The 25,806-nt window shown below is 40.6% G+C and overlaps 1 protein-coding gene across 3 annotated transcripts in view; it reads right to left on the reverse strand.

Moving 5' to 3' along the window:
* The window catches only part of fam184aa (family with sequence similarity 184 member Aa), an 87,064-nt gene that overhangs the window by 2,118 nt on the left and 59,140 nt on the right, over window positions 1-25,806 (reverse strand). For 2 of the 3 annotated variants that reach the window (XM_042330736.1, XM_042330734.1), the window contains exons 11-16: window positions 20,964-21,117; window positions 16,908-17,035; window positions 15,324-15,508; window positions 13,152-13,298; window positions 12,678-12,816; window positions 5,953-6,057 (exon numbers count right to left, since the gene is read on the reverse strand). In XM_042330736.1, the coding sequence (XP_042186670.1) occupies window positions 5,953-6,057; window positions 12,678-12,816; window positions 13,152-13,298; window positions 15,324-15,508; window positions 16,908-17,035; window positions 20,964-21,117 (858 nt within the window). The remainder of the gene's footprint in view (window positions 1-5,952; window positions 6,058-12,677; window positions 12,817-13,151; window positions 13,299-15,323; window positions 15,509-16,907; window positions 17,036-20,963; window positions 21,118-25,806) is intronic. The other variant, XM_042330735.1, reaches the window with a different exon arrangement.

Consider the following 25,806-nt stretch of genomic DNA (forward strand, 5'->3'; position numbering starts at 1 on the left):
CCTAACATAACCTCGTAAAACGGACTATCCTACCGATCCTCGACTTTGGCGATGTCATCTACAAAATTGCTTCCAACACTCTACTCAGCAAACTGGATGCAGTTTATCACAGTGCCATCCGTTTTGTCACTAAAGCACCTTATACCACCCACCACTGCGACTTGTATGCTCTAGTCGGCTGGCCCTCGCTACATATTTGTCGCCAGACCCACTGGCTCCAGGTCATCTACAAGTCCATGCTAGGTAAAGCTCCGCCTTATCTCAGTTCACTGGTCACGATGGCAACACCCATCCGTAGCACGCGCTCCAGCAGGTGTATCTCACTGATCATCCCTAAAGCCAACACCTCATTTGGCCGCCTTTCGTTCCAGTACTCTGCTGCCTGTGACTGGAACGAATTGCAAAAATCGCTGAAGTTGGAGACTTTTATTTCCCTCACCAACTTCAAACATCTGCTATCTGAGCAGCTAACCGATCGCTGCAGCTGTACATAGTCTATTGGTAAATAGCCCACCCATTTTCACCTACCTCATCCTGTTTTTATTTATTTACTTTTCTGCTCTTTTGCACACCAATATCTCTACCTGTACATGTCCATCTGATCATTTATCACTCCAGTGTTAATCTGCAAAATTGTAATTATTCGCCTACCTCCTCATGCCTTTTGCACACAATGTATATAGACTCCCCCTTTTTTTCTACTGTGTTATTGACTTGTTAATTGTTTACTCCATGTGTAACTCTGTGTTGTCTGTTCACACTGCTATGCTTTATCTTGGCCAGGTCGCAGTTGCAAATGAGAACTTGTTCTCAACTAGCCTACCTGGTTAAATAAAGGTGAAATAAAATACAAATATTTTAAAAAATCAATCAATCAAATTTATTCATAAAGCCCTTTTTACATCAGCCGATGTCACAAAGTGCTATATAGAAACCCAGCCTAAAACCCCAAACAGTAAGCAATGCGGCTAGGAAAAATTCCCAAGAAAGGCAGGAACCTAGGAAGACACCTGGGGAGGAACCAGGCTCTGAGGGGTGGCCAGTCCTTCTCTGGCTGTGCCTGGGTGGAGATTATAACAGTACATGGCCAAGATGTTCAAACGTTCATAGATGACCAATAAGGTTAGAGTTCTTGCAGATATAAAGGAGTATGTGAAGTTCAAAATGAGACTGATATGAGGTCATAATAATTCATACGTGACTGTTATCTAGATATATATCTATACATCTTCCAAGAGTTTAATTCGGGAGAGGGTAACTCATGAAACAACTTTTCCCGTGCTGCCCCAAATTTCAAATGAGTTAGTTGTTCCATGATTTCTTTAATCGAGTAACAATTAAACAGTTAATTGAATGATAAATAACAGTCACATTAGCGATAGTCATGTCACGTGACATTAAAACTTGAAACAGCCAAGCCTCCTAACTCCTGATTGGTCAGTTCAGTGGAGCCAGATCCTTATCATTCCTTCTGGCTGTTGGAGAGGTCGGAGGGGTAGTTGAGTGAGCTGGGGCCTTTTATGGCAAAATGAAAATAAAGACTTTTCATTTTGGAGAGAATACTGGACACTAGGGGACACCTAGGCCTTGTTATGGATACAATTCTATAAAGATAGATTGGTATAAGATATCTACTCCATTTTCAGAGCACATGTTGACAAGATGTTGGGGAATCACTTGAGGGAATTATTGACCCACCTCAGTGTACAGGTCAATAAACATACTAGTTGTTATGTTTCAGTCTTCTGTGATGTATATAAAGTGTAATATTGTGATGCAAACTCAAAATTCAATACATTTTAACTCTCTTTAATATCTGATATGGTATAGGTGTCTTCTTTAATTAAGCCGGCTCTGTGTGACCCTGATTTAGCCCTCTGCAGTAAAAGGTTAATGGAAGGATGTTCCTTGTTACAATTGTTGTTACCAGGTACTAGCCTTTTTATCAACCCTGGCATTACATGTGGATTCAATGGTAGTGGCAGCTTGTGGTTACATATAACAAGGTCATATTTTGGTTTGATTTATTGACATGGTAATTCACAGGTGACTTTCAAATTTGTAATCACATTAGTTACATAGTGGAACAGGATGTAATAATATCAGTAGTTACACATGTGGGATAACGTTAAGCAAGTGAATGTGTAAGTACACAATCCTAGTTCCAATTGTCCAATAACTGATTCCGCAACAACCCCATTACCATGTAGTTACATAGTAAAATCGATGTACTACTATGTTGTTTACACAGTTATTACTGTGTTACTTACATAGTAATAGTGGCAACTTAATGTAAAGTGTTACCAAATATGGTGGTGTGTCTGATGTGATGGGGCTGTTTTGCTTCCACTGGTTCTGGGACCATGTTAAGGTCAATGGCATCATGAACTTTACCCAGTACCAGGACATTTTTTTACATTGGATAAAAGTAGAGACTCAGAGCTAGAAAACTGTATATATTACACTACAATTGAGGAACAATGGGAAAGTAATTTTTCATTGAAAGTCGATAAACTTGTAACTCCACTTTTGAGAAAATGGCACTTAAATGTTTCGGTACATCTACTGGAGACCTCTTCTTTGTCTACACCCATTCAGCATCGTTCACACCCTCTTAAGCCTTAGCCCCACACATCTCTTTAAGGATTCACATGTGAGGCCATGTGCTAAACAGAGTGAGTACGGTAGTGTACTAAACAACCAAAGATTTCAAGACTAAAGGCTGGTTGATACTACATCTATCGACATGTCTATACAGTTGTAAAATATAGCTTACGGTTGTGTGACGAAATAAAAGCAGATCATTCTACCGGAAAATGTTAGAACTTGGACACTGTCTCGTTGGCCAAACGTTATATCTTAATTTGACTTTGGTGCAGGTCATGTTGTTCGTTACATTACACTATATCAATTAAAATCTAAGTTATATGTCACATGCACAGAATTACACAAGGTGTAAACAGTACAGTGAAATGGTTACTTGTATAGTGGAGTCTTTTGTTTAGACATGTAGTTAGCTGGCACAACAATTAACCATAATTCCAACTCATAACGTTACTACCCTGCATGAATCTACAAGTAGCTAACACTAACCAAGTAGGTTCAATGTTAGCTAGCTAGCTAGCTAACATTAGGCTATAACTAGCAGTGCAAATGGCTCTGAGATACGAACCATATTACTACACGGATCATACATGTAATGTCAGCTAGCGAGCCAGCCAGCCAGCTAACATTAGCTAGGTCGCTAACAGTACGCTTTAAGTTGCAAAGAAAACAACTTTGACAAAATTACAAATGTATATCAGAAAATGTAGCTAGCTAGACTCTCCTACCCGTACACATGGATGAACACTTCTCCCTCTCTGTCACATATTCCATGAATGCCCTTAGTTTGAAGATATCATCTGGATTTGGATACAAACGCCTGCATTTTCTCCATCGCCTTAGCTATCATACTCCGTTTCCACCGGGCATTCCACTGATTTCAAAACTCGGTCCTCTAAAAAGTGGAGCACCTTTGCAACACTTTTGCAGTTCTTCGTGATATCTTTCAAAAAAAGCTGTGTTAGAAAGGATTTCCTACACATACTGAGCAGCTCATGTTATAGACAGAAGCGTGATACATGGCAGACCAATCCGAACTGATCTCTCGGCATGTCCAGCCCAACCATTATCTCAGCCAATCATAGCTAGGGAAGGTTCCCCCTTCTTTTTCCGTGGCTAAACCAAATAAGGCTTGTAATTTAACATTTTCATTCATATTTACAGATGGCATAGAAGTTTGTTATTAAGGCACAATAAACTTCACCTGTTCCAGAAGGTATTTCTGCCAAAACAATATATATATATATATATATATATATATATATATATATATATATATATATATATATATATATAAAAACACACTGCTCAAAAAAATAAAGGGAACACTAAAATAACACATCCTAGATCTGAATGAATTAAATATTCTTATTAAATACTTTATTCTTTACATAGTTGAATGTGCTGACAACAAAATCACACAAAAATTATCAATGGAAATCAAATTTATCAACCCATGGAGGTCTGGATTTGGAGTCACACTCAAAATTAAAGTGGAAAACCACACTACAGGCTGATCCAACTTTGATGTAATGTCCTTAAAACAAGTCAAAATGAGGCTCAGTAGTGTGTGTGGCCTCCACATGCCTGTATGACCTCCCTACAACGCCTGGGCATGCTCCTGATGAGGTGACGGATGGTCTCCTGAGGGATCTCCTCCCAGACCTGGACTAAAGCATCTGCCAACTCCTGGACAGTCTGTGGTGCAACGTGGCGTTGGAGGATGGAGCGAGACATGATGTCCCAGATGTGCTCAATTGGATTCAGGTCTGGGGAACGGGCGGGCCAGTCCATAGCATCAATGCCTTCCTCTTGCAGGAACTGCTGACACACTCCAGCCACATGAGGTCTAGCATTGTCTTGCATTAGGAGGAACCCAGGGCCAACCGCACCAGCATATGGTCTCACAAGGAGTCTGAGGATCTCATCTCGGTACCTAATGGCAGTCAGGCTACCTCTGGCGAGCACATGGAGGGCTGTGCGGACCCCAAAGAAATGCCACCCCACACCATGACTGACCCACCGCCAAACCGGTCATGCTGGAGGATGTTGCAGGCAGCAGAACGTTCTCCACGGTGTCTCCAGACTGTCACATGTGCTCAGTGTGAACCTGCTTTCATCTGTGAAGAGCACAGGACGCCAGTGGCGAATTTGCCAATCTTGGTGTTCTCTGGCAAATGAAAAACGTCCTGCACGGTGTTGGGCTGTAAAGCAAAACCCCCACCGGTGGACTTCGGGCCCTCATACCACCCTCATGGAGTCTGTTTCTGACCTTTTGAGCAGACACATGCACATTTGTGGCCTGCTGGAGGTCATTTTGCAGGGCTCTGGCAGTGCTCCTCCTGCTCCTCCTTGCACAAAGGCGGAGGTAGCGGTCTTGCTGCTGGGTTGTTGCCCTCCTACGGCCTCCTCCACGTCTCCTGATGTACTGGCCTGTCTCCTGGTAGCGCCACCATGCTCTGGACACTACGCTGACAGACACAGCAAACCTTCTTGCCACAGCTCGCATTGATGTGCCATCCTGGATGAGCTGCCCTACCTGAGCCACTTGTGTGGGTTGTAGACTCCGTCTCATGCTACCACTAGAGTGAAAGCACCGCCAGCATTCAAAAGTGACCAAAACATCAGCCAGGAAGCATAGGAACTGAGAAGTGGTCTGTGGTCCCCACCTGCAGAACCACTCCTTTATTGGGTGTGTCTTGCTATTTGCCTATAATTTCCACCTGTTGTCTATTCCATTTGCACAACAGCATGTGAAATTTATTGTCAATCAGTGTTGCTTCCTAAGTGGACAGTTTGATTTCACAGAAGTGTGATTGACTTGGAGTTACATTGTGTTGTTTAAGTGTTCCCTTTATTTTTTGAGCAGTGTGTATATATATATATATATATATATATATATATATGATCAAATGACTCTTGTGAAGTAGTGACGGGAACCATCTGCTTAGTTTCCTGGAACAAGTTATAAAAAAAGATCAGTGCCGTTATCCTTGCAAGTGGAGCGTGCCGGATTACTGAAAAGGGGCGCCAATAATTTGGACCCCTATCTTTTTGAGAGAACAAAAATAAAAATTCTCTAAGCAATTGTATTAGTATAAAATAATATAATCTAACCCCCCTTTTTTTATATACATACAATATAGGTATTTTTTGTTCATTTTTATCGAGGGTGCCAATAATTTTGGACATGACTGTATACTATGTACCTATGTACGTTATATTAAATATCAACCTTAAAGCAAAAAACGTATCCTTACCAGATTCAATCAGTATATTGTTGATCAGAATATAGGTGATTCTAATTGAATTAGTATAAACTGAGCAGGTGTTCAATGGATAACTAACCTTGATGAGAGGGTTAATGACTCCAACATTAGGACTGGTGTTGAACACTTTGTTGAAGCCAGTCTCTCTGTTGACCAGCTCCAGCTGATAGAACTTCTTGTCATCCTACAAAAAAAACAGGAAAGACTGGTCAGTTCATGTCTGTAACAGAAGGACCACTTTGGAAACAAGTGTTTAAATTACTGCTTTGAAGTAGGGAACCAATGGACATCTGGTTGTATTATTTCATACCCAAATAAATCAAATTCAACATGTGACTCAGAGGACTGACATGGATAGAATGGGACCACACTCAGAGCCACACTAATGTCCCAATTTAAGTCAATAAAATAAATGCCAACTGTAGGTTCACTTAGAATATTTCTGCTGTATTTTATGGTAAAGCTGTTCCTCTGGCACAGGATGTATTGGATCTTGACAGGAATCCATGCCACACCTATCATTCAAATACAGTGTTAACACTCTGAGTTAACCCTCAGGGAGGATTTCCTTTATCTGCAACTGCTTGAATTGAGTTAGGGCCCTTAAGTGTTTGCATCAGTACAATGTGTTGTATCATTCACAGGGAATAAAACCTTGAAGTTGGAATGTTGGTAAAATCGTTAGAAGTTGTAAGAAGGTAAAATAGAGGCCACTAAAAGGAGGAAATCTTAAGGTAAGGTACAGTGGGGCAAAAAAAAAGTATTTAGTCAGCCACCAATTGTGCAAGTACTCCCACTTAAAAAGATGAGAGAGGCCTGTAAGTTTCATCATAGGTACACTTCAACTATGACAGACAAAATGAGGAAAAAAAATCCAGAAAATCACATTGTAGGATTTTTAATGAATTTATTTGTAAATTATGGTGGAAAATAAGTATTTGGTCACCTACAAACAAGCAAGATTTCTGGCTCTCACAGACCTGTAACTTCTTCTTTAAGAGGCTCCTCTGTCCTCCACTCATTACCTGTCTTAATGGCACCTGTTTGAACTTGTTATCAGTATAAAAGACACCTGTCCACAACCTCAAACGGTCACAATCCAAACTCCACTATGGCCAAGACCAAAGAGCTGTCAAAGGACACCAGAAACAAAATTGTAGACCTGCACCAGGCTGGGAAGGCTGAATCTGCAATAGGTAAGCAGCTTGGTTTGAAGAAATCAACTGTGGGAGCAATTATTAGGAAATGGAAGACATACAAGACCACTGATAATCTCCCTCGATCTGGGGCTCCACGCAAGATCTCACCCCGTGGGGTCAAAATGATCACAAGAACAGTGAGCAAAAATCCCAGAACCACACGGGGGGACCTAGTGAATGACCTGCAGAGAGCTGGCACCAAAGTAACAAAGCCTACCATCAGTAACACACTACGCCGCCAGGGACTCAAATCCTGCAGTGCCAGACGTGTCCCCCTGCATAAGCCAGTACATGTCCAGGCCCGTCTGAAGTTTGCTAGAGAGCATTTGGATGATCCAGAAGAAGATTGGGAGAATGTCATATGGTCAGATGAAACCAAAATATAACTTTTTGGTAAAAACTAAACTCGTCGTGTTTGGAGGACAAAGAATGCTGAGTTGCATCCAAATAACACCATACCTACTGTGAAACATGGGCGTGGAAACATCATGCTTTGGGGCTGTTTTTCTGCAAAGGGACCAGGACAACTGATCCGTGTAAAGGAAAGAATGAATGGGGCCATGTATCGTGAGATTTTGAGTGAAAACCTCCTTCCATCAGCAAGGGCATTGAATATGAAACATGGCTGGGTCTATCAGCATGATCCTAAACACACCGCCCGGGCAATGAAGGAGTGGCTTCGTAAGAAGCATTTCAAGGTCCTGGAGTGGCCTAGCCAGTCTCCAGATCTCAATCCCATAGAAAATCTTTGGAGGGAGTTGAAAGTGTGTGTTGCCCAGCAACAGCCCCAAAACATCACTGCTCTAGAGGAGATCTGCATGGAGGAATGGGCCAAAATACCAGCAACAGTGTGTGAAAACCTCGTGAAGACTTACAGAAAACGTTTGACCTCTGTCATTGCCAACAAAGGGTACATAACAAAGTATTGAGATAAACTTTTGTTATTCACCAAATACTTATTTTTCATCATAATTTGCAAATAAATTACAAATCCTACAATGTGATTTTCTGGATTTTTTTTCTCATTTTGTCTGTCATAGTTGAAGTGTACCTATGATCAAAATTACAGGCCTCTCATATTTGTAAGTGGGAGAACTTGCACAATTGGTGGCTGACTAAATACGTTTTTGCCCCACTGTATATATAAACTTAAATAGAGTTTAATTATTTCAGTGGTCTTTTTTGTTTATTTTATTCCCTTATGACCATAGCAGGTGCAAACACTTAAAACAATACCCTCTGATTTGTAGCTAGATGGTAGATATTCAAATTCTAAAACTTTAGTCAAGACATCCTATAGTCACATCTTGGCCACAAATTCTGAGTGGGTATATCTGTTTGATGTGTACTTGAAGCATGGAATTCAGACATTACATACATTGAAATAAATCACAAGGGTTAATAAAAAATCAATGAATCATGGCATACAATCAAAGAATGTCAGTGCTTGTTCATGGTTTGAAGGTCTCATTGAGTGTCAGTGAGAGGGCATTTGTTTAAATAGTGATGGAGCTAGCTGGGGGGTTCATGTTGGAGCCTCTTAGGCTTTTGTGCTATCCGTAGTTGGTTCCCAAAATGTTTCTGGTAGGTTCAGAAACTACAGCTGCAGTCCAATTCTCTCCCTATCTCAATGAAGTGCGCACCCATTCACTCTCCCTCATGGATTCAATAGCATTGGATAGGTGTGTACATGGGCTTGATACAGTTGAAGTCAGAAGTTCACATATACCTTAGCCAAATCATTTAAACTCAGTTTTTCACAATTCCTGACATGTAATCTGAGTAAAAATTCCCCGTCTTAGGTCAGTTAGCATGACAACTTTATTTGAAGAATGTGAAATGTCAGAATAATAGTAGAGTGAATTAATTTCAGCTTTTTTTTCTCTCATCACATTTCCAGTGGGACAGAAGTTTACATACACTCAATTCGTATTTGGTAGCATTGTCATTAAATTGTTGAACTTCGGTCAAACATTTCGGGTAGCCTTCCACAAGCTTCCCACAATAAGTTGGGTAAATTTTGGCCCATTCCTCCTGACAGAGCTGGTGTAACTGAGTCATGTTTGAAGTCCTCCTTGCTCACACATGCTTTTTCAGTTCTGCCCACAAATTTTCTATAGGATTGAGGTCAGGGCTTTGTGATGGCCACTCCAATACCTTGACTGTGTTGTCCTTAAGCCATTTTGCCACATCTTTGGAAGTATGCTTGGGGTCATTGTCCATTTGGAAGACCCATTTGCGACCAAGCTTTAACTTCCTGACTGATGTCTTGAGATGTTGCTTCAATACAACCACACAATTTTCCTACCTCATGAAGCCATCTATTTTGTGAAGTGCATCAGTCCCTCCTGCAGCAAAGCACCCCCACAACATGTTGCTGCCACCCCCGTGCTTCACGGTTGGGATGGTGTTCTTCGGCTTGCAAGACTCCCCCCTTTTCCTCCAAACATAACGATGGTCATTATGGCCAAACAGTTCTATTTTTCTTATATCAGACCAGAGGACATTCCTCCAAAAAGTACGACCTTTGACCCATGTGCAGTTGCAAACTGTAGTCTGGCTTTTTCATGGCGGTTTTGGAGCAGTGGCTTCTTCCTTGCTAAGCAGCCTTTCAGGTTATGTCGATTTAGGACTCGTTTTACTGTGGATATAGATACTTTTGTACCTGTTTCTTCCAGCATCTTCACAAGGTCCTTTGCTGTTGTTCTGGGATTGCACATTTCGCACCGAAGTATGTCCATCTCTAGGAGACAGAACGCATCTCCTTCCTGAGCGGTATGACAGCTGCGTGGTCCATCGTGTTTATACTTGCTTACTATTGTTTGTATAGATGAACGTGGTACCTTCAGGCGTTTGGAAATTGCTCCCAGGGATGAAACAGACTGTGGAGGTCTACAATTTTTTTTCTGAGGTCTTTTTTTCTGATTTCTTTTGATTTTCCCATGATGTCAAGCAAAGAGGCACTGAGTTCGAAGGTAGGCCTTGAAATACATCCATAGGAACACCTACAATTGACTCAAATGATGTCAATTAGCCTATCAAAACTTCTTAAGCCATCTTAAGCCATCATTTTCTGGAATTTTCCAAGCTGTTTAAAGGCACAGTCAACTTAGTGTATGTAAACTTCTGACCCACTGGAATTGTGATCCAGTGAATTATAAGTTAAATAATCTGTCTGTAAACACTTGTTGGATAAATTACTTGTGTCATGCACAAAGTAGATGTCCTAATTGACTTGCAAAAACTATAGTTTGTTTAATAAGAAATTTGTGGAGTGGTTGAAAAACTAGTTTTAATGACTCCAACCTAAGTGTATGTAAACATCTGACTTCAACTGTATGTCTTTCTTACACCATGCTTTAAATCCATGCGGGGGAGTGAACGAGGGTGAGAACTGCCAAGTAAAGATTTATAAAGATTCTGTCATATATGATTTCAGGACCATTCATGACAACGGACATTTGTTTTTCCAGACCATTCCAGACTAACCAGGGACCTAGTTATTGTTATAGTTGACTATTTAAGCAATAAGGCATGAGGGGGTGTGGTATATGGCCAATATACCACGGCTAGGGGCTGTTCTTAATCACGACGCAACGCAGAGTGCCTGGATACAGGCCTTAACCGTGGTATATTGGCCATATACCACACACCCCAAGGTGCCTTATTGCGATTATAAACTGGTTATCAACATAAGTAGAGCAGTAAAAATCTGTTTTGTCATACCCGTGGTATACGGTCTGACATACCACGGCTGTCAGCCAATCAAATCAGCATTCAGAGCTCGAACCACCATGTTTATGAAACAGTATATACAACTTAGGGCCTATCAGGACGTATTTCATTGTGGACAATTAGGTAATATTTGGTTGAGACCTTGATCAATGAGATATCCACCCACTCAAGTAAACAGGGAAAAGTTTGTGCTTAATCCTATTCATCTCGTTAGAGATGTGAATCCAACACATTATTTGTTGACCTGTCGTCAAGTTAGTATTCACTGTATTGCAAAAGTTAGACTGAATTGTTTGGTTGTCAACAAACCACATATCAACATTTGAAGGAGATGTACTGTATCTACTGATTGGATAGTTCAATCTATGCCACCCACGTGGTCCTATTCTTTAACCTTCGAGTTTTGGTTGAGTTGGAGACATGAATCCAACATGTTAATTTTTAACTGCTATTTAGGCCGGGACTCAATCTGATAGGCATTATAGCGCCCTTGACATTTAAAGGTAATTTCCATTGCATTTACTGTGAATGAGATCTCCATGAATGTCAGGGAAAATGCCTTTAAAATCCGAATTGTTGACTGTACAACACGCTGTGCTATAAATTAAATTGTGGCCTTACTGTATTGCAAAAGTGATATCGAATTGTTTTTGGTTGTCAACAAAACCAAATATTAACATTTGAAGGAGATGTATCTACTACTTGGACAGTTTCATCTGTGCCACTGGTTTAGTGCTATTCTTTATCTGTTTCCAACTTCTAGGAATATTTTAATCCACTTAACCCCAATATTTCACCATCATTGTAAAGCCCTAGTTCTTTGTTGCTTTGGGAAAGTAAATTCTGAAGATTTTTACTTAATTTAATGTGATTTTTAATTAATTTACATTTGTCACTCAAGTTTAGCCGCCATAGTTGTTATTGTTGCCGACCTGAGGAGCGTCACCCAGCATGGTAAAATTAATTGCAGTCCATATCTTCTATCACGGGGGATTCAATGATGTCCGAGGGGGGAAAAAACGCGTATCGCAAACGGACGTGGCAATTTCACCATTAAGGGGAAGGGGATACCGAGTCAGTTCCATAACTGTATCCATTCAACTGAAATGTGTCTTCTGCATTTAACTCAACCCCTCTGAATTAGAGAGGTGCGGGGGGCTGCCTTAATCGACGTCCAGGTTATCGGTGTCCGGGGAGCAGTTTTTGTGGGGGTTAACTGCCTTGCTCAAGGGCAGAATGGCACGTTTTTCCACCTTGCCGGCTCAGGGATTCTAATAAGCAACCTTTTGGTTACTGTCACAGCGCTCTAACCGCTGGGATTCAACCCTGTAACGTGAACTCTCGTATTCCTTTAAAATATTATTTTTGTCGAAACAAACATTGATCATCTAATAGCTAAATCAAGATGTAAAAGCAGTTGAGCTGGTTCTAATCTTTTTGCCATTTTCTGGTGTTTTGTGGTGGAAAACTGGGCCCATCTAGCATAACACGTGTGACAGAATGTTAAAATTAAGTGAAATTGTTATATTTGACAAAATTAAAGGACCCAAAAGTTACTCGTGGAATACCACAATAATGTAAAGATAATGTCCAGGGAACATACTTCCACAACAGCGCCCAACCAAATGGTAATTACTTTATGTTCCGTGAAGGTTTCTTGTTAGTTGACCAACCACCACCCATTCCCTGAGAATTACTTTTCTACTGAATTCTACTGTGTCAGGGGCAAAAATGGAATTGGGTAATGGCATACAACTATAATAGGATTAATTGAATGGTAGAAATGTCAATGTATCCCCTCACCAAATTTATTTAAAGTCACCAGTGAATTTGCTGTTTATTTTCTCCCCAATGTTCAAGTGAAACCTACGCCCTTGAGTTGACCACCCACCACCAGTTTCTTGACAAGGGCCTCTCGCTCTGTAACCATGTCCTTGAGCTCAGCAATGACCTGTAGGTCCTCATGACGACTCTCTCTGTTCCGAAACTTATCTTCTGTCCCCTCCAATCTAGACCAGGGTGACACATCAAAACATAAAATATGCATTAGGTAACCATAAAAGTATCAAATTGCCAAGTAGACGCCACACAGTACCTTGTATGGCATCTAGATGGCGCACACATTGAAAATGATCTAAATCAAATGTATTTATATAGTCCTTCTTACATCAGCTGATATCTCAAAGTGCTGTACAGAAACCCGGCCTAAAATTCTAGCACACGTCATCGGATAAAAATAACATTTGAGGTGAGATCCCTGGTTTTTGATTGCTCTCTCACACACACACACACACACACACACACACACACACACACACACACACACACACACACGTGCCCTTACAGTATCTGGAGGGCAGAGATCTTGTCCTTCAGTAGCTCCTGGGCTTTGTTGAAGTCTGAGAGCATGATCTGAGTCTCTCTATGGTGAACAGCACTCAGCTCCCCCAGCTCTCTCTCATGTCTCTTTGTCAGGTCCTGTTCATGAGCCCTGAGGCACAGAGCAAGAGATACAGAGGTCAGTCACATATCCCCTTTGGCTGAATGTAAACTAAGTCTGCAGCCAAACTATGTTAAAATGAGTCTCTGTACACAGTCAATAATGAGTAAATAATTAAAGCAAGCTAAAAATAACAATAATGCATTTATATAACAGGCACTCACTCCTGTGAGATTTTTACCTCTCTTCCCATATCTAATCATGGAATTTATCCAAACACAACACTACCTTTCCCCAAATCCAAACTGCAATACAGTCTCTGCATAACTGGTTGTGGATGTTGTAGAATTCAAGTGGAATAAAAAGAGGGATGTGTATGTCAGTCACCTCCAAAAGATACACCTGCCATGTCCTGAGAAATGGGACTTTATTTATATCTTGAGAGTCTCTGTAGGACACGTCATACTGTAGGATGGCCACAATCACGTCAATCATTCTAGCCACAGAGCATAGCATTATGCCAGAGATAGAGATCTTCAGTTATCTCCGGGTACATACAGTGCATTCAGAAAGTATTCAATCCCTTTCCTTTTTCCACATTTTGTTACGTTACAGCCTAAAAATGATGAAATTATTTTTCCCCCTCATCAATCTACACACAATGCCCCATAATGACAAAGCAAAAACAGGTTTTTAGAATGTTTAAAAACAATGTAACTGTATTGCCTAATGTGAAAACTGTGTAATCTACTGCAATTTACAGTACTGTAGCATAATACTTTCAGCACATCTAAGGGTTATTTGAAACACATATCTTGCATTGTTTGCTATTGGATTAACTGGTAGTTAAAACGGCTAAATTGAAAAGATATCATTGTATTGTGTTTTGGTGATTAAACCAATGTTCTCATTACATTACACAATAAACATATTTCGAATCAATGGTTGTGTGGTGAGAGATGTTTACTATTCAAATTAACGCACAATGACAGTCTTTCAATGAAAGACTGGCTGTGTTACAAGTGTGACCAGTTTAGAGTTTTGTGCTAAGAGTTATGAAAATGTACCACATATTGAAAATAGTACCAAAGCCATGATCCCTTATTGATGTCATCTGTTAAATCCACTTCAATCAGTGTAGATGAAGGGGAGGAGACTGGTTAAAGGAGGACTTTTAAGCCTTGAGACAATTGAGACATGGATTGTGTATGTGTGCCATTCAGAGGCTGAATGGGCAAGACAACACATTGAAGTGACTTTGAACGGGGTATGGTAGTAGGTGCCAGGTGCACCGGTTTGAGTGTGTCTGAAGAACTGCAACGCTGCTGGGTTTTTCACGCTCAACAGTTTCCCGTGTGTATCAACAATGGTCCACCACCCAAAGGACATCTAGCCAACTTGACACAACAGTAGGAAGCATTGGAGTCACCATGGGCCAGCATCCCTGTGGAATGCTTTCAACACCTTGTAGAGTCCATGTCTTACAAATTGAGACTGTTCTGAGTACAAAAGGGGTGCAACTCAATATTAGGAAGGTGTTCCTAATGTTTTGTACACTGCGTGTGTGTTAACTAGGCACTAGAGAATTTTGGTTCAGTAGTTATCAGTTTTGAGCAGTTTGATAAAGTCATAGTTAACAGTATTGTTGACAAATGACAAGAAAATCATATCAAAAGTAAAGTGAATATTGCATTTTGAAAAAAGCAGATCCAAATTGAAATAGTGATTTGGTACAGTGAACAAGTTACTTTGTGAATTTGTTTGTTGTACTCACTCAATTGAAAATGTGCTTAGAATTGTGAATTATGAGCCATTTTGATTATCTGTTTAGATTTTTGTGCTTAGAGTTTTAAAAATATACCACTTAAGCACCAAAGTGATTGGGGGAAAAAAACTGTAAATCACACCTCACATGATAATGTGGGCTCTTGAAAAATATAATACTATTTTTCATGTCAATCTAGCATTTCTAAGACCATGAGGGTCCACATATACTGAGAGATTTGGAAGACCTGGGTACTCCCTCGCTCCCTTAGGGGTCACTATAAATAGACGCCAGTTAATGGGTATCAGTACCTGATCTGCTGGTTGGCCTCGCTGCGGACTCGGAGAACCTCTTTGCCCTTGAGCTCCAGCTCTCTGGTGAGGGTGCTGATGGTGTCATTGAGGGAGTGGATCTCGTGGTCCAGGTCTGTGATACGGTGGGTTCTGCAGGACACCTCCTGCTGCAGGTCTGATATACTACCCAGCAGGTCCTCCTCCTGGTTCCAAGTCAGACAAGATCATGAAGACAATCATAATTGCTGAGGTGACAATTCCAATCTAATTCAGTCAATTCAGAACTAGAATTGAAATTCCAATTCAAGAATGAAAAAAGCACACATTTTCAGGTACTTTTTTAGGATCCCAACTCTAGGGATAGCTATCAAAGCGAATTAATCCTATTGGTACAGAGCTTAGTACGCCTGCTCTAAAAACATAGGGGGGCTGGTTTGATTCCATCCATAAATAGTTCCACAACTTTGCTACAGCCAATTCAATAGTAATTGCCAGTGTGTAAATTTAGGGTTACACCAAGAAACAAACTTGTTTCCCCTCTTTCCTTCATTGATGTGAGTTTGTGACACCCAGGTATTATTTAAAACAATATGGTTACAACAATACTTCAACTTTTCTAAAGCGGTTTACAGACTGTGTGTCCAAATATAGAAATATTTGATTTGGGACCCTATATCTAATTAGTTTAATTTGTAAGAGATATTGTAGAAGCTGCTTGGAAGAGGCATGGGTAGATGTCAGCCCTAAGGCGCAGTCTACATTTTTAAGTGGGTCATGTTAAAAGACGTAGCACTGCAATTAACTGAAATGAGTTGTCCTTGTATTTCTGAGAAATAAAAAGAGAGCAAGGGAAGGAAAGAGAGAGAGACAGGGAAAGAGAGAGTGTGGTCCGACATAGGAAAATTATGCAACCGAAGTGCTCAGAAATATATATAGAAATGTGTACACACATGGAACCTTTCAGATTCTTTGTTGTTCTTCACTTATGTATTATGATTCACCCTAAAGATTAAAGCACAGACTATGAGAAAATGGGTAATCTTGGACCTCTGGGCAGTTTGCTTATCTATACGACTTAGTATCATCCTACCCTATTATGTTTGTGTTACTGCATACCCCAGTTTGCCAATGCAAAAAGCAACACCAAAAGCAGCATTTATTTTTCAAAACACTGTCTCAGCCTGTATATGAGATGCACACGATGTGATCGCAAGCTGTTGTATTTCAAATATAATTATAATATTGTTTTGGCTACATCACAGATGCTTGGCAAACAGTGAGCTTCAGCTCCCAAGGGATGAGTCCCAAATAACAATTTATAAAATAAATAAATAAGCACAAACACACCCTAAAAGTCCTCCTCTGGTCCTTTCTAGCCACTGATAGCAAGTCAGGGGCCATGTGTAATCAAGCATCTCAGAGTAAGAGTACTAATCTAGGATCAGGCAAAACTTATCCTAGATCAGAACTCCTACTATGAGACGTGTAATACATACACCCCCAGATATAATTTCACCCCCCAAATTGTTATGGGTATGATTAAGAGTGTGGTTAGGGGCAACTTCTACCTCAAGCAGCAAAAAGTGTCAACTACGGACTGACCTGTTGCTGACTCTGTTCCAGAGCACCCTGTAGCTCCAGTTTGGCAGCAGTGTTATCCTTCAGGTGGATCTGGCGCAGATGCTCTATGGCTGTTGCATGGAGGTGGTTCAGCTCAGAGCGCAGGGAGGCTACAGGGGAGGAAGAGAGGGGGGGAACATTGAAGTCCCATGAGGCTCAATTGGTAGAGCATGGCTTTGAAAATACATATTTTACTTTGAAACAATGTCTTTTTTTGGTAATCATTTCGATGGCTAAATTTCAACTGTACATACAGTTGAAGTCGGAAGTCTACATACACCTTAGCCAAATACATTTAAACTCAGTTTTTCACAATTCCTGACATTTAATCCGAGTAAAAATTCCATGTGTTAGGTCAGTTAGGATCACCACTTTATTAAAAAAATGTCAGAATAATAGTAGAGAGAATGATTTATTTCAGCACATTCCCAGTAGGACAGAAGTTTACATACACTCAATTAGTATTTTGTAGCATTGCCTTCAAATTGTTTAACTTCGGTCAAACATTTCGGGTAGCCTTCCACAAGCTTCCCACAATAAGTTGGGTGAATTTTGGCCCATTCTTCCTGACAGAGCTGGTGTAACTGAGTCAGGTTTGTAGGCCTCCTTGCTCTCACATGCTTTTTCAGTTCTGCCCACACATTTTCTATAGGATTGAGGTCAGGGCTTTGTGATGGCCACTCCAATACCTTGACTTTGTTGTCCTTAAGCCACTTGAGAAGCATTTGATAGCCTTCAATAGTGGCTATACTAGAGAATTTAAAACCTTTTTTGTAAGAACATAGTACAGTCGTGGCCAAAAGTTTTGAGAATGACACAAATATTAATTTTCACAAAGTCTGCTGCCTCAGTTTGTATGATGGCAATTTGCATATACTCCAGAATGTTATGAAGAGTGATCAGATGAATTGCAATTAATTGCAAAGTCCCTCTTTGCCATGCAAATGAACTGAATCCCCTTTCCAATTTTTTGGGACATCTAGAAAAAAGCTTGTTCGGAGAAGACAAGGTGGGCGCTACCATCAGTCCTGTGTCATGCCAACAATAAAGCATCCTGAGACCATTCATGTGTGGGGTTGCTTCTCAGCCAAGGAAGTGGGCTCACTCACAATTTTGCCTAAGAACACAGCCATGAATAAAGAATGGTACCAACACATCCTCTGAGAGCAACTTCTCCCAACCATCCAGGAACAGTTTTGTGACGATCAATGCCATTTCCAGCATGATGGAGCACCTTGCCATAAGGCAAAAGTGATAACTAAGTGGCTCGGGGTGCAAAACATCGATATTTTGGGTCCATGGCCAGGAAACTCCCCAGATCTTAATCCCATTGAGAACTTGTGGTCAATCCCCAAGAGGCGGGTGGACAAACAAAAAACCACAAATTCTGACAAACTCCAAGCATTGATTATGCAAGAATGGGCTGCCATCAGTCAGGATGTGGCCCAGAAGTTAATTGACAGCATTCCAGGGCAGATGCACTGCAAATATTGACTCTTTGCATCAACTTCATGTAACTGTCAATAAAAGCCTTTGACACTTATGAAATGCTTGTAATTTTACTTCAGTATTCCATAGTAACATCTGCCAAAAAATATCTAAAGACACTGAAGCAGCAAACTTTGTGGAAATTAATATTTGTGTCACTCTCAAAACTTTTGGCCACGACTGTACATGGGACTGATTTTAAGACATTTTGCTTAATTGATTTGATTAATGTTATGGTGTTTCTATTCCAAGAAAATTGAAAAACCCTAGGATGGATGGGTCTAAGTTAGGATGGAAGGGAGATGGGTCTAGGATGGGTCTAAGGTAGGATGGAATGGAGATGATGGCGCTGTAAAACGGGACGGTCGGGAGTAGGCTACAGTACTTGGCTATTTAGCTAAATAATCTCTGTGTTGTGCGGGCACGCAGGAGACCGGGGTTCAATTCACTGATGGGGAGGAAGGAGAAGGAAGAAGGCTGTCCTTGTAAATAAGAATTTGTTCTTAACTGACTTGCCTAGTTATATAAAGGTTACACTAAGAGCATAACATTTCTACACCATAATCATAGTCTAACCAATACCCAAACGGAGATTCAGTCAAAATGACAATCTCATTGATTTATCAAGACCAGTCCCCATGCTTATCTCAGAGCAGCGAGAAACAGTGCTAAAATAGTTGTTGGCTATTGCTTCAAATCCTATTGCTTTTCTAAATAAATAAGACCTACACCACTTAACAGCACATTACTCAACACTTTTGAGACTCATGTCGCCTACGGTACACCTACAGTATATCGGAAAATATGACGTGACTCTCCGCCAATAATTACATATTGGAGGATATTTCTGTAATTCAGTGATATTTATTCCCATAGTAAATCATTATGGATACATAACTAAATAAACATTGGCATGTTGAAAGAGTATTTTTATCATTATTTTATTAACGAAAGCATAAAGACGCCATTATTAGTTACATTGTTTAAGTTTGAACGTGCAGACTGGCACTAAGAACAGCGGGAACGTTCCCCCTTAAAGTGTTGCTCTGTGCTACCCAGTGTGGCAGGGTGGGGGTCAACCCCCCCTCTCCCTTCCCCATGGGCTAGGTCCATCTTCTGTGCGCTGCTCTGCGGACTATCCCGTGCCCCATGCCCTCGTGCCTTGCACCTTACATGCTTTCAGTGGATACAGCTGGAGAACTGTAGTACTGTCCTGCTAATATAACAGGGTTAATAATATATCTGAGAATATCCAAAGGGCTTTTATATAATTCTAAATGAATAATAGTCGCTTTTTTTATAAAATAACAACATATTGATAATTATTTAATTTTCAAATAATGTAAAATGAGTGAGAAAAAGACCATTCTTGAACACGGACTGAGACCTTGTTGCTCATTTGTAAATAAAGCCAGTTTGCAATTTAGAATGATATATTTATGTTTTTAGACAGAGGGAAACCAAAAACCTACAGTCATCTCATGGGTCTCCCAGTCAAGGACAGCACAGGTATTGAACCAGCATCTGTAGCAACACAGCTTGCACTACTATGCAGTATCTTAGACCCGTTGCAACACTCAGGCGCTGTACAACATGAACAGTCGGGAGTGGGCTACACTACTAGTCAGAGCAAAATAATCCTAACAAAATAAAATAATAAAAACCTTAGTGTAACAACAGTTTTAGTAAGTAATACTGAAGTCGTGCAAAATTAACAGTTTCTATTTATGTTTATGTCGCCCATTCATTGTCAGAGAAACTGTAGGACCCAAAAGCATAATCAGTGCTGTAACTCCCCCTTGCTCTGGTCTGGAGCAATGAAGTGGTGACGCAGGGTACCGTACTATACCACAAATTACCTCTAAGTACCGCAGCATAATCACAAAACTTTTAGTGAGCAACCACTGTATGTTTGGGCCAAATCGATGCTGGTCCAGACATCTGTGGACGTTGAAATCAAGGCTGGTCTGGACCAAATCTAAACCAAACATAGACCTATAATTGGTTCAGATTTGGTCCAGATACGATAATATATAACTTTATTTATTAAAGGAATTATTTGAGAAGAAATATCCTAAATTAAAGTCATTACTAGCTGCATTCCTAGTGTTTTTATTTGTCCAACATAAATTGTGCAAATAAAATCACTTGTGAGCCAAATTGAGCCCCCTGTTGCTGACACCTGATTATTGATAGGTAGTACACCACCTACATTGATAATAAACTGTTAGAAATTTACAATTAGGTATCTCTCACTCGTCATTCATTATCACTTTGAAAATGATGCCTTGGTTCATTAAAAAGAGCTTTGGAGTGTGTGTGTGTGTGGGGGGGTGTGTGTGTGTTCTTTCAAAGGTGGCTTTTGTGATCGAATAGTCCAGCATGGTGGCTTAGGGTTGTCTTTTGGTTTAAGCTGTTGCCTCTGGATCACATATACCACTGCCGCATGGGTTCTACCTTTACCTCCATCCTATCCAATAAACAAAAAATATGTGGAGAGTGGTACTGCCCCACTTCTTTAAAAAATTGTCCAGTGTGTGAGGCTCTTACCCAGCATGGCCTTGCCTTCGTCCTCCAATTCAAAGCGCAACGTCTGCAGCTCCTGTTCTGACTGCTGTCTGAGGATGTCCAGTGTGCGTCTGTGGGCATCCTTCAGCGCCAGCACCTCCTCCCTCTGCTCCTGCTTCAAACGCTCCTCCAAAGCCTAGACCCCTCCCCACCACCACCCACACACACACACACACACACACACACACACACACACACACACACACACACACACACACACACACACAGTGTTTAATCATTCAACAAATCATTGTACAAATGGTAGCAACATATACAGTACATCACCTAAAATGACATAATATATTTTCAAACATATGTAAATGCATATACGTGCACACACAGCAAGAATGTTTTCTAGAATGTGCATAATATCTAACAAGCAGAGCAAGGGGAGGAAAAACATGAAAAGCTTATGCGCGTTCTGACTGAGTGTCAGCAAACTCATCTGCCTGCAAGTTTTGAGAACAAACACACAAGTCCGCTGCTGCTGCTGATCTGCAGCTTCATCTGCAGGGAGATGATTATGTATTGCCATCCTCTATTTAGGCATTTTAAAACACTTCTGTTATTCTGATTATGAGTATTATCTGATCCGACTAATAACTGTCAATTTACGGATTCGATTATGAATATGGTCAGATGGGCACACTCCTAATAGGCACACATACACACTAGGGTTGGCCGATATTTGGGGAGTGTGGTGGAGTTATTGTAATCAAAAGGAGAGACTTGTAGATGTCTTCAAAACAATCAAACTTTATTATTTAATTACTGCAGTAATGGAGCTGGTTGGTAATCACCCCTGGAGGTGATCACTGAGAACTCAACGAGCTGTTTTGAGCCACAGCATTTTATAGCAAAGTCCACCCTCCTTCAGTCTACGGTCACAAACAACAGATGTATGAAACAGGTCACAAGGTTAAGATTTGTATGAAAGATACTTCTAATTCACAGCAGACAGTATCTCATTGTGAAGAGACCAGGGTCTGGCCCTGGAGTCATCTCTCCCGGGTATCTTAACATTAACTCATGCTCTGGAATGCGGTATCACCCAAAGACATCGTAAATCTTCCAGCGGCCCATCCTCAGTAGAAGACACACAGATGAGCGTTCTAACAACCCCTTATTCTGTTGCATAAAACAACCATTTGATGCAATAACAGCATTATAACATCTTGTAATTTCTGTTCTGACAGGAGACCTGTTCTATGATATGCTTCTCCAAATATTGTGATATCCAATATAATCCTTTTTGCGCCATTAAAGACTAGATCATTCCAGATTGTGCCATTTTATGTGCTTGTTTATAATATTATAGTCACATTCTCATTAAATAATCTTAGCATGGCAAAAAAATAAGCCTACCGGAACGGCAGCGTGGCCTAGTGGTTAGAGGGTTGGACTAGTACCCAAAAGGTTGCAAGTTCAAATCCTCAAGCTAACAAGGGACACATTTGTCGTTCTGCCCCTGAATAGGCACTTAAATGCGGCCTAGGGACAGTGGGTTAAAATAAGAATTTGTTCTTAACTGACTTGCCTAGTTAAAAAACATTTTTTGACTTAAATGTCAACATATTGAGTTCTCAGCCTAACTGAGAAAACTGCAGTCTCTCAAATTATAGTCTTGCACATCACAATGTTAAGTGTCGTCACGCACTTGAAAATATATCATTGATGTAAATATCACAATAAGATGTGACAAAGGCTGACATTACAGATGGAAGAGCTGATGGACAGAGCAGCCCACTACCATGAGATAAACAACTGTCCACCATTTTAGTGTCTCAAATTATACTGAACAAAAATATAAGCGCAACATGCAACAATTTCAAAGATTTAATGAGTTACAGTTCATATCAAATCAAATTTTGTTGGTCACACACATGGTTAGCAGATGTTAATGCTAGTGTAGCAAAATGCTTGTGCTTCTAGTTCTTCCACGCAGTAATATCTAAGTAATCTAACAAATTCACAATGACTACCTTACCCACACAAATGTAAAGGGATGAATAAGAATATGTACATATAAATATATGTATGAGCGATGGCCGTGCGGCATAGGCAAGATGCAGTAGGTGGTATAGAATACAGTATTTACATATGAGATGAGTAATGTAGGATCTGTAGACCTTATTAAAGTGTCGTTATTTAAAGTGACTAGTGATACCTTTATTAAATAAATGTATTAAAGTGGCAAGAGTCTGAGTCTGAGTCTACATTTGAGTCTGTATATTGGCAGCAGCCTCTATGTTAGTGATGGCTGTTTAACAGTCTGATGGCCTTGAGATAGAAGCTGTTTTTCAGTCTCTCGGTCCCAGCTTTGATACACCTGTACTGACCTCGCCTTCTGGGTGATAAGCGGGGTGAACAGGCAATGGCTTGGGTGGTTGTTGTCCTTGATGATATTTTTGTCCTTCCTGTGACATCGGGTGCTGTAGGTGTCCTGGATGGCTGGTAGTTTGACCCCGGTGATGCATTGTGCTCCCTCTGCTGTTTCCTGAAGTCGATGATCATCTCCTTTGTTTTGTTGACGTTGAGTGAGAGGTTATTTCCTGACACCAGACACCCTGAGGGCCTTCACCTCCTCCCTATAGGCCGTCTCGTTGTTGTTGCTAATCAAGCCTACCACTGTGGTGTCGTCTGAAACTCGATGATTGAGTTGCATGGCCACGCAGTCATATAAGGAAATCAGTCAATTTAAATGAATTCATTAGGCCCTAATCTATGGATTTCACATGACTGGGAATACAGATGTGCATCTATTGGTCACAGAAACAGTACCTTTAAAAATAAGGTAGGGGTGTGGATCAGAAACCAGTTGGTACCTGGTGTGACAACCATTTGTCTCTTGCAGTGCAACACATCAGGCTGTTGATTGTGGCCTGTGGAATGTTGTCCCATTCCTCTTTAATAACTGTGCGAAGTTTCTGGATGTTGGCATGAACTGGAATACACTGTTGTACACGTTCTTCCAGAACATCCCAAACATGCTCAATAGGTGACTTCTGGTGAGTATGCAGGCCATGGAAGAAATGGGACATTTTCTGTTTTCAGGAATTGTGTAGATCCTTGTGACATGGGGGTGTGCATTATCATCCTGAAACATGAGATGATGACGGTGGATGAATGGTATGACATTAAGCCTCAGGATCAATTCAAATTGCCATTGATAAAAATGCAATTGTGTTCGTTGTCCGTAGCTTAAACCTGCCCATACCATAACCCCACCGCCACCATGGGGCACTATTTTCACGACGTTGACATTAAGCAAACCACTCGCCCACACGAGCCCATACTGTCTGCCATCTGCCCTCTACAGTTGAAACCGTGATTCATCCGTGAAGAGCTCACTTCTTCAGCGTGCCAGTGGCCATCGAAGGGGAGCATTTTCCGACTGAAGACGGTTACGACGCCGAACTGGAGTCAGGTCAAGACCCTGTTGAGGATAACGAGCAGAGCATGACGTAATGCAAAATTCTCTAAAATGACATTGGAAGCGGCTTATGGTAGAGAAACTAACATTACATTCTATGGCAACAGCTCTGGTGGACATACCTACAGTCAGCATGCCAACTGCACGCTCCCTCAAAACTTGAGATATCTGTGGCATTGTGTTGTGTGACAAAACTGCACATTTTAGAGTGGCCTATTATTGTCCCCAGCACACGATGCACCTATGCAATGATCACGATGTTTAATCAGCTTGTTGATATGCCATACCTGTCATTGTGGATGGATTATCTTGGCAAAGAAGAAATGCTCACCAACAGGGATATAAACAAATTATTGCCCCAAAATAAGCTTTTTGCGCACATGGAAAATGTGTTGTGTTTATATTTTTGTTCAGTGAATTATCTTGGCAAAGAAGAACTGCTCACCAACAGGGATATAAACAAATTATTGCCCCAAAATAAGCTTTTTGTGCACATGGAAAATTTGTTGTGTTTATATTTTTGTTCAGTGAACATTTGTTATGTGCTGTTTTTTATGACCAAGCGCTGCACTGTGACTATGAAGAACAAACTTTTTTTTTCTCCAGATACATTTTAATATAAAAGCAGCTGCCTGTTGTTTAAAAAAAAAATCTGTTAATTCTTATGGAACAGTAACTTAAGAGGTATAGCTTTCAAGGCCCCAGCATGGGTGTGAGGCAAATGTAGAGCCTGTTAGCCTCTGTATACCGATTTTTCTACATCAAAGGTTTTCTACTGGGTTCAATCTAATTTAACTGGAGGTTAGTCCTGATAACACTGCTCTATTACAACAGCGACCTACCCTCTTTACAATTGAAAGAAATTTGATCCTTCGGAAACAGGTGCTGGTCGATACGGTATATTGCACTGTATTCACAAATGAAATGGATTGATATGTTAGGTAAGAGGCCAGTAGAGTTATTAAGGTCCCAATTCAATCAAAGTTAGTAACTGTAGTTAGTTCCGACAAAAACAATATCCTTACTGCGCAAACACAGAATATTATATGAATTATTACTGACTAACTTCCTTTTGTTTCACACTACAATATAAATACTGCTTTGATGCATACTTGAAATCCAATTACTATACCTGCAACTCCATGATTTTTCTTTAGAGCCTGAAGTCTTTCTTGAAGAAGCCCCACATTCTTGTAACAGGCAACAATTCAGCAGTGGTTTTCAATTGGGATTAATTGCCATTACATCAGCAGGTCTGGTAGCAGCAGCACTGCAGTTTTTCCAACTCACTGCTCTGTGGTTTGGTGACTGAGGCTTAAGGTCAGAGGACACATCCAGATGGTGACATGGACACAAAGGTGGGAATGGGAATGAATCCAACTGGACATGGAC

Source organism: Oncorhynchus tshawytscha, linkage group LG12 (assembly GCF_018296145.1).
Source record: "Oncorhynchus tshawytscha isolate Ot180627B linkage group LG12, Otsh_v2.0, whole genome shotgun sequence".
Lineage (NCBI taxonomy): Eukaryota > Metazoa > Chordata > Actinopteri > Salmoniformes > Salmonidae > Oncorhynchus > Oncorhynchus tshawytscha.